Source organism: Mustelus asterias, chromosome 6, assembly GCF_964213995.1.
Source record: "Mustelus asterias chromosome 6, sMusAst1.hap1.1, whole genome shotgun sequence".
NCBI classification, from domain to species: Eukaryota; Metazoa; Chordata; class Chondrichthyes; order Carcharhiniformes; family Triakidae; genus Mustelus; species Mustelus asterias.
Window position 1 is genome coordinate 9,479,284 of NC_135806.1, and position 10,319 is coordinate 9,489,602.

Consider the following 10,319-nt stretch of genomic DNA (forward strand, 5'->3'; position numbering starts at 1 on the left):
CCTCCTGGGCATGGGAACCTTGCCCCTTGGGCAATGCCAGGTGGCACAGGCTGGCACTGCCAGGGAGCCCATGCCCAGGAGGCACCCTCCCGCTGCCCGACCCCCTGGGGGGGACCCCAATTGACCCCCCTTCGCTCTAGTGGGGTCAGGCTGCTAGATCCCCGAAAGTGGGAAGCTAGTGCAATTGCCACTGGGGTGAAACACTCTGGCGGGATGGGAGAGGTTAGCGGGCCTGGAGAGTTTAGTCCCGGACTCGCTAGTAGCATTTAAATGATATGTAAAACATCATTTAAATGTTAGCCCCGCCTCGCTGCTGATTTCCGGCGCAGAGCAGCCCACACTGTAAATCAGGCGCTGGGAGACGCTAGCGGGGCGCGAACGCTCACGGGATTCCCACGAATCGCCCCACCGCGCGATTCTCCCGGCGCACTGCACTACAAAATTAATGGGAAGAGAGAATCGCCCTCTTTATTCTTAAATCAAAAGTAGACCACAATCCTACGGTGAGCATACATGAGTCCCGTGCTGGACGATAGATCACTGGACCCGCTCATCATAGAAATCATAGAAACCCTACAGTGCAGAAGGAGGCCATTCGGCCCATTGAGTCTGCACCGACCACAATCCCACCCCCCACCCCCACATATTTACCCGCTAATCCCTCTAACCTACGCATCTCAGGACTCTAAGGGGCAATTTTTAACCTGGCCAATCAACCTAACCCGCACATCTTTGGACTGTGGGAGGAAACCGGAGCACCCGGAGGAAACCCACGCAGACACGAGGAGAATGTGCAAACTCCACACAGACAGTGACCCGAGCCGGGAATCGAACCCGGAACCCTGGAACTGTGAAGCAGCAGTGCTAACCACTGTGCTACCGTGCCGCCCCAGCCTTATGAGCCCTGGCCTCATGGGCCAGCCTTATCAAGGGCTTGGGAAATGAGTTCCACCTGAGCAGGCAGTCGCATCTTACCACGGGAACTCGTATTCCACGGCTGGAATCTTATCACCGTTCACATCGGCGGGATTTTCCCATCCTGCTGCGGTGAATGGGAGAATTGGCTGGGCGCCAAATTCTCCCGCCTCGTTGCAGGGGGGAGCGTGGCGTGAACGGCCGGTATGATCGCGCTCCACGAGTCTCACAGAGAGATCAATCAAGGATTCCCCATGTAAGTAAAGTTTATTTATTAGTCACAAGTTACATTAACACTGCAGTGAAGTTGCTGTGAAAATCCCCTAGACGCCACACTCCGGCGCCTGTTCGGAGGGAGAATTTAGCACGGCCCAATACACCTAACCAGCACGTCTTTCGGATTGTGGGAGGAAAATGGAGCACCCGGAGGAAACCCACGCCGACACGGGGAGAATGTGCAAACTCCACACAGGTAGTGACCCAAGCCGAGAATCGAACCCGGGTCCCTGGCGCTGTGAGGCAGCAGTGCTCACCACAGTCCTGAGGGTTATCATAGTTTGTTATCTATTTTATATCTAATGTTTTTATCATTCTGCTGAAGAGTTAGCAGAGACTAGAATGGCAGAATGGCTTCTTTCTCTGCGCTGTATGATTCTTTTTTCCTATTTATAAGTAGGTACCTTGGTTCTGCTCTGGATAATAGATTGGTTGGAATATAACTCATGCATTGCACAGATTGCACTATTCCAACACTGCCTCTGAACATGGAAATGTCACAGGAATATTTCAACAACGTTTAGTCTGCAATGTCACCGTGCATTTAGTCTTTCAACATCCTCATATGTATTGAAGTGTAACGTTTCTCAGAATACATTTCCATTTTGTTGTACGTCTGCCACGAAAATATCAACAATAGTTCAAGAGACATCATCCGATCAGGAGAATTCCATTGAGTTCCATTTGAATGTTATAAAACAAAATATTAATTGGATATCAAGTAGCTGGGTGATGTGACGGGTGAAAGTTATAGTCACAGAGTTCTGCAGCATGGGAAAGAGGCCCTTCGGCCCATTGGTGGCGCAGTGGTTAGCACTGCTGCCTCACAGCTCTAGGTTCGATTCCCAGCTTGGGTGACTGTCTGTGTGGAGTTTGCACGTTCTCCCCGTGTCTGTGTGGGTTTCCTCCGGGTGCTCCAGTTTTCTCCCACAATCCAAAGATGTGCAGGTTAGGTGCATTGGCTGTGCTAAATTGCCCCTTAAATATGTGGGATTATGGGGATAGGGCCTGGATAGGGTTGTGGTCATTGCAGACTTGATGGGCCGAATGGCCTCCTTCTGCACTGTAAGATTCTATATGTTCTGTGTTTGTGCCAGCTATCAAACACTGATCAATTCTAAACCCATTTTCCAGCATTTGGTCTTGTATGCTACAGTGTTTCAAGTGCTCATCTAAATGCTATCAGGGTTTAGTTTTAAAGTTTATTTATTAGTGTCACAAGTTGGCTTACATTGACACTCCAATGAAATTACTGTGAAAATCACCGAGTTGCCACACTCCGGTGCCTGTTCGGGTACACTGAGGGAGAATTTAGCATGGCTAATGCATCTAACCAGCACGTCTTTCTGACTGTGGGAGGAAACCGGAGCACCCGGAGGAAACCCACGCAGACACGGGGAGAACGTGCAGACTCCGCACAGACAGTGACCCAAGCTGGGAATTGAACCCGGGTCCCTGGCACTGTGAGGCAGCAGTGCTAACCACCGTGCCACCGTGCCGCCCTGAATTCCCGCCTCTACCATGCTTTATAACAGTGAGTTCCAGATTCTCACCACTCACAGATGAAAAGGTTTTTCCTCAATTCACTTCTAAGTTTCCTGCCCCTGACCTTCAATCTATGCCACAAAAACAACAAATGCTGCAAAATCTCAGCAGGTCTGACAGCATCTGTGGGAGAGAATAGAGCCAACGTTTCGAGTCCGGATGACCCTTCATCAGAGCTGAGAGCAAAGAGAATCAGCAGAGATTTATACTATGAGGTTGTGGGTGGGGGGTGGGGGTGGGGGGAGGCGGGGGGCTGTAGAATTGGACAATGGGAATGTAAATGAGGATGAAGAAGGCTGGGTGCTAAAAGTGTCCATTAAATGATAAGAATATGTGAATGGCGGAACAGAATCACAGAATCATTGAGTTCCTACAGTGCAGAAGGCCATTTGGCCCATCAAGTCTGCACCGACCACAATTCCACTCAGACCCTATCCCCGTTCATTTACCCTAGTTCGTCCCCCTGACACTAAGGGGCAATTTAGCATGGCCAATCCACATAACCCGCACATCTTTGGATTATGGGAGGAAACCGGAGCACCCGGAGGAAACCCACTCAGACACGGGGCGAACGTGCAAACTCCGCACAGACAGTGACCCAAGCAGGGAATCGAACCCGGGTCCCTGGCGCTGTGAGGCAGCAGTGCTAACCACTGTGCCACCATGAGGTACAGATGGCTATGGGACTGCCTGGGGATTATTGCAATTGTCCTGAGGGATGTGGGGGAGGGGAGAGGGGGGGAGGTTTTAAACCTATGCCCCCTGGGTTTTGACCCCTCTACTAAGGGGAATAAGTCCTTCCTGCCTACCCTATCAATGTCCGTCATTATTTTGTCCAACCCAGCATTCTGTGCTCTGAGGAAGACGACCCCAGCCTAACCTGCCTCTCTTCATAGCTGAAATTTTCCAGCCCAGGCAAACCCCCTGGTGAATTCCCTCTGCACCTTCTCGAGTGCAATCACTTCACTTCAGTGAGGATTGGAAACAGCTGGATTCTTGCAGTCCAGGACAAACTTTTGTACACAAGTCAAAATTAAACCAGGTTAAAAATACTCTAACGCTGTTTCCACATTTGTATGTCAAAGGAATTTCATGTGGCCTCCAATGGATTGGTTTTTTTTAGGGAACCTTTGCCCTGAGAAGTGATTTTTTTTTTGGAGGATGGGATACTGCGTCTGCAAGCCTCACAAACGTCTCACAGCTGAAGTTTGAGGACATTTGGTAAGACTCTCAATTTTACAGGCAATTGCCCTCAAACTCCACCCCCACTAGCTGGTTGTCCCAATCACAGAAGCTGCTATTATTGTCCATTTCCAAAGGCTTCTCCCACCGCAACCAAGCTCTGCAGCCAGATAAATCAGTCAAGCCAAGTAGCTGCACTATTAATTGAGATCATCTGTGTCAACATCACAGACGGCTATCAAAATCAGGCTGCTCCTCCGTCTGCCAAAGGAGTATTCGAGAAATTCCCCCCCACCCGCCCCGTGTCCGAATCCTCATTGATACTGCCAGCTCCAGTTCCTAATGATTCCAGTCCCTCCTCAATAAGGGAGCCAATCACAGACTGATCACCACAGCCAAGACCTATCATTTTGGGCACGAGGTGCCAATCCTAGTCTTCAAAGCATTTATCACCTAAAAACTATCACAAATGGGGCGATACGGTGGTTAGCACTGCTGCCTCACAGCGCCAGGGACCCGGGTTCAATTCCGGCCTTTGGGTGCCTGTTTGCGTGGAGTCTGCACGTTCTCCGTGTAGGTTTCCTCCGGGTGCTCCTATTTCCTCCCACAGTCCAAAGAGAACAAAGAACAAAGAAAATTGCAGCACAGGAACAGGCCCTTCAGCCCTCCAAGCCTGCACCGACCATGCTGCCCGACTGAACTAGAACCCCCTACCCTTCCAAGGACCATGTCCCTCCATCCTCATCCTATTCATGCATTTGTCAAGACGCCCCTTAAAAGTCACCATCGTATCTACTTCCTCTACCTCCCCCGACAGTGAGTTCCAGACAATCACCATCCTCTGTGTAAAAAACTTGTCTCGTACATTTCCTTTAAATCTTGCCCCTCGCACTTTAAACTTTTGCCCCCTAGTAATTGACAGTGATGAGCAGGTTAGGTGGAGTGTCTGTGCTGAATTGTCCCTTAATGCCAGGGGGGGATTAGCAGGGTAAACACTTGGATAGAGCACAGGTTTGAAGGGCCGAGTGGCCTCCTTCTGCACTGTAGGGATTCTATGATTCGACGAGAGCTCGGCTGAAGGGAAACAAAATCAGTATCTTTCTGATTTCAGTCATAACAACAACAACGTTGCATTCATATAGTCCCTCACTGGTCCGTTACTCAGAAACATCAAGATTTGTTCTGCATAGGGTGATACCAAGCCAAATGCCCTAAAGCTTGGTTAAAAAGATAGATTTTAAGCAGCATTTTTAAATTCATTCATGGGATGTGGGTGTTGCTGGCTGGGCCAGCATTTTCTATCGATCCCTAATTGCTCTGGAACTGAATGGCTTGCTAGGCCAAGAGTCAGCCACATTAGAGTAACAAGTAGGCCGAACCAGGTGAGGACGACAGATTCCCTTCCCTGAAGGGCATGAGTGAACCAGATGGGAGTTTTTATGACAATAGTTTCACGGTCATCATTAGACTTTTAATTCTACGGTTTTATTGAATTCAAATGACCTTACTGAGGTGTATAAAGTCATGAGGGACATAGATAGGATGGACACACATTGTCTTTTTCCCAGGGAAGGGGAATTGAAAACTTGGGGGGCATAGGTTTAAGGTGAGAGGGGAAAGATTTACAAGGGACCTGAGGGGTAACTTCTTCACACAGAGGGTGGCGCGTGTATGGAATGAGCTGCCAGAGAAAGTGGTTGAGGCGGGTACAATAGCAAAATTTAAAAAGCATTTAGATAAGTACATGGATGGGAAAGGATTAGAGGGACATGGGCCAAACGTGGGCAATTGGGACTAGCTGGGAAGGCACCATGGTCAGCATGGACTGGTTGGGCCGAAGGGTCTGATTCCATGCTGTATTGCTCTGTGACTCCATGACTCTAAATTTCCATCGTTTGTCATGGTGGGATTCAAACCCGGGTCCCGAGAGCGTTATCCTGGGTTTCTGAATGATTCGTCCAGTGACGATACCACTACACCATCACCTCCCGTCTGAAAGAAGGAGAGAGAGGCTGTGGGACAGTGAGGTGTGTGGAGGGAATTCCTGGATTTGAGGCCTGGGCACCGAATGACGCTGCTGCCAATGGAGGAGTGGTTAAACTAGCAATGGTCAAGGAGAGCAGAGATCTTGGTGAAAACTGAAAGGACTGAGATACGGTGGCAGAGTGGTTAGCACTGCTGCCTCACAGCGCCAGTGATCCGGGTTCAATTCCAGCCTCAGTAACTGTCTGTGTGGAGTTTGCACATTCTCCCCGTGTCTGCGTGGGTTTTCACCGAGCGTTCCGGTTTCCTCCCACAGTCCAAAGATGTGTGGGTTAGGTTGATTGGCCATGCTAAATTGCCCCTTGGTGTCAAAGGGGGACTAGCAGGGTATATACTTGGGGTTACAGGCGGCATGGAGGCACAGTGGTTAGCATTGCTGCCTCACAGCGCCAGGGACTTGCGTTCGATTGCCGGCTTGGGTCACTGTCTGTGTGGAGCCTGCACCTTCTCCCTGTGTCTGCGTGGGTTTCCTCCGGGTGCTCCGGATTCCTCCCACAGTCTGAAAGACGTGCTGGTTAGGTGCATTGGCCATGCTAAATTCTCCCTCTGTGTACCGAACAGGCGCCGCAGTGTGGCGACTAGGGGATTTTCACAGTAACTTAATTGCAGTGTTAATGTAAGCCTACTTGTGACATTAATAAATAAACCAAGAAAAACCTGGGCGGTCTCTTCTTACTTGATAAAGACAGATGCAAAGTATGGCATTAAACAACACAGCAATGGTCTCTTACCTCTGTGTAAATCCATCAGTTTCTAATTGGCCCCACTCCGCCTCTTACCAACCTTTTGCTAATTATATGAAAAATAACTTTCCCGCTCTGATAAAGCACTGCTTTCCACACACTAATGTGCAAGAATGGTTCAAACTGATAATACGCTGTGCAGTTTATTGTTGCGAGAGGTTTATGAGATTTCTGTGCCATTTTGTGAGCTTCTTTAGTCATTAGTGGTAACTTCATTGCAGTGTTAATGTAAACCTACTTGTGACACTAATAAATAAACTTTAACTTTACGGGGATAGGGCCAGGGTGGGATTGCTGTCGGTGCAGGCTTGATGGGCTGAATGGCCTCCTTCTGCACCTGTAGGGATTCTATGACCCTATTCTAAGAATTCATCCAACATCTGATTGGTAGTTATGTTTGATCTTCCGTATGTTTGACTTTTATCTTTCCTCATTCTTTCCTGAAAATCTCCATAGTTCATGGTTTGAGCATTCAATTACTAGGGGGCACAGGTTTAAGGTGCGAGGGGCAAGGTTTAAAGGAGATGTACGAGGCAAGTTTTTTTACACAGAGGGTGGTGGGTGCCTGGAACTCGCTGCCGGGGGAGGTAGTGGAAGCAGTGAGTTTTAAGAGCAATCTGGACAAATGAATAGGATGGGAATAGAAGGATATGATCCCCGGAACGGTAGGGGGTTTTAGTTCAGTCGGACAGCATGGTCGGTGCAGGCTTGGAGGGCCGAAGGGCCTGTTCCTGTGCTGTAATTTTCTTTGATCTTTGTTCATTGGGACAGTGCATAAACAAATGGAACACTTCAATTCCTGATGTATGCATAGGCACAGCACAACGTAAAGAAAAACCATAACCAAAGTGAACAATAAAATCTGTGTGTAGCAGTAAAACATTTTTAAGATGACTTTGACAACAGGTTCTGAACACCAGTTTGGTGAATTAAGAACCGCTCTTTGACAATCATATTTTAAATAACAGCATTCCACTCGAAAATGTAGAATAAAGGAACGATAAATGTAGCACATGAAACAAAACTGGTTCTCAATTTATCACAACCTTTCCCTGATCAGAAGTTTGACACAGGGCGGGATTTTCCGGCCACACTCACCCCAAAATTGGAAAATCCCACCCGAGGTCAAAGGACCTTTGCATGGTCCGGCCGGCTACGATTCCCGTGGTGGATGGGACAAGAAAACTACCCCCACCCCCTCCCCGCCCCTCCCCACAGGTCTTTGACATTAGGAGCCAATCATAGAATCCCCACAGTGAGGCGGCACTGCGGCACAGCGGTTAGCGTTGCTGCCTCACAGCGCCAGGGTCCCGGGTTCAATTCCGGCTTCGGGTCACTGCCTGTGTGGAATTTGCACATTCTCCCTGTATCTGCGTGGGCTTCCTCCGGGTGCTCTGGTTTTTGCCCACACTCCAAAGATGTGCGGGTTAAGTTGATTGGCAGTGCTAAATTGCCCCTTTGTGTCAGGGGGTTAGCAGGGTAAATAAGTGGGGTTATGGGGATAGGGCCTGGGTGGGATTGTGGTCGGAGCTGACTCGATGGGCCAAATGGCCTCCTTCTGCACTGTAGGATTCTCTAATTCTATAAAAAGGAGACGATTCAGCCCATCAAGCCTGCTCTGACAACAATCCCACACAGGCCCTATCCCTGTAACACCATGTAATCCCCCTGACATTAAGGGCAATTTAGCATGGCCAATCCACCTAAGCCGCACATCTTTAGACTGTGGGAGGAAACCAGAGCACCCGGAGAAAACCCATGCAGACACGGGGAGAACGTGCAAACTCCACACAGACAGTGACCTGAGGCCGGAATTGAGCTTGTGTCCATGGCGCTGCGAGGCAGCAGTGCTAACCACTGTGCCACCGTGCCGCCTGAGTTTGAATGTAGCTGATCTTCTGTGATAAGCAATAATAGCTGCATAGATGCCCTTAAAGGGTTAAGCTGAGCAGCTAAGCCTGAAGTTTTAAGCTGGGCTCTCAGCAGGGTGAGTGTTATTTGGAAAGGTCGCTCTGCTTTTAATCACACACAGCCATCATGCTCAGACTTTGAGCCCCTTTTGTAAATTTAAATAAAATTGTGGCAGAAGTTTTCCTCAGATTTGGGCTTACTTTCATTTTCTTTGATCAAGCAATGTCAATAAAATAACGCAATGTCTAAACAGGAGAGGCCAACAGCAACAGCCCAAGTAACAGCCACGACCTGCTTCTGTTCAATGCACCAAGCACATTCTAACACAATCCTCATTAGAGGTTCTAACAGCCTATCTGAGCACAGGCATATTCACATGCCAGCTGACTCCGGCTTCCTCCCAGCTCTGTCTCCTGAAATAAAGGTGGGGACATGACACACAAATGGAACAAGTTACCAATCTGCCAGAAAAGAGAGAGAGAGAGAGGCGACTTACTGTTATGGCTTGGAGCCTTTGCTTCTGCAGTTCAGCCTCTGCCATCCTAGAAGGGGGGGATACAGAACAGTGCAGTCACAAAAGAGAACCGTAGCTATAGCACTCAGGTAGACAGAAGGAAGGGGAGGCGGTGGTCGGGGAGGGGGACTGCTGTGGGAGGTGGGTCTTTCTCTGCTGCCGGTCAGCTGAACTGTAAAAGACTCATTTCAATCACTGGGTAAGTGCTGGCTTTGGCTGCAATGTAGCGGCATTTTCCCCACACTGCTGTGACAAGCCTTGTATGTACAGCGAGGAGGAGCTGAGCAGGGGGATAGCTGGCATGTCTATCATTTTTTTTGCTTTGACGTGCCTCTGAGTTCTTGCTCCTCCTAGATTGGCAGGGGTGGGGGGACTTGCCGTTTAAGAGGATGTGCAGGAATGACCCGCATGTGGGAATGTGTTACAGTATGTGTAGCAGACGGGGGTTTGCAGCTCTGAGTAAGAGAAAGGGAGGGAACCTGAGGAATCACGCTAAAAATAATCCAGGCAGCCCTGTGTCTTTTCTGCTCATGTTCCTGATCTGTTGCCAACTTCCACTCAAGTCGAACTCCTTCTGTGTGATTATAATTTGCTCGCTCCTTTCCAGAGGCGACGAGTTCCTATCCTTGATTTAGCTTGCTGAGTTTAAAATATTCTTGCCATTCTTGCCACTTGGGGTGGCACGGTGGCACAGTGGTTAGCACTGCTGCCTCACAATGCCAGGGACCTGGGGTTGATTCCCAGCTTGAGTCACTGTCTGTGTGGAGTTTGTACATTTTCCCCATGTCTGCATGGGTTTCCTCCGGGTGCTCCGGTTTCCTCCCACAGTCCGAAGATGTGCGGGTTAGGTGGATTGGCCATGCTAAATTGCACCTTAGTGTCAGGGGGATTAGCAGGGTAAATATGTTCGTTTATGGGAATAGGGCCTGGGTGGGATTGCTTTCGGTGCAGACTCGATGGGCCGAATGGCCTCCTTCTGCACGTAGGATTCTGTGAGAGCTTCTATAATTTACAGCCCCTCCCCACACCCCTCCCACCGTCCCCCTCCTCCCCTCCCCACCTCACCCCGCTTCCCAAACCTCCAGCCAGTGGAAACCTTTTCAACACATCAAAAGCCTTCAAGTTTTGAATGCTCCCGCTAAATCAACCTTACCCTTCCCGAATTAAGTAAACTTATTCTAAATCATTTG

The 10,319-nt window shown here is 49.2% G+C and overlaps 1 protein-coding gene across 2 annotated transcripts in view; it reads right to left on the reverse strand.

Moving 5' to 3' along the window:
• palm2akap2 (PALM2 and AKAP2 fusion) overlaps nt 1-9,327 on the reverse strand; it is a 163,493-nt gene extending 154,166 nt beyond the window's left edge. For both annotated transcript variants that reach the window (XM_078214079.1, XM_078214080.1), the window contains exon 1: nt 9,112-9,327. In XM_078214079.1, coding sequence (XP_078070205.1) covers nt 9,112-9,156 — 45 coding nt within the window. In that variant the 5' untranslated portion in view covers nt 9,157-9,327. The remainder of the gene's footprint in view (nt 1-9,111) is intronic.
• Nucleotides 9,328-10,319: the final 992 nt, after the last annotated feature.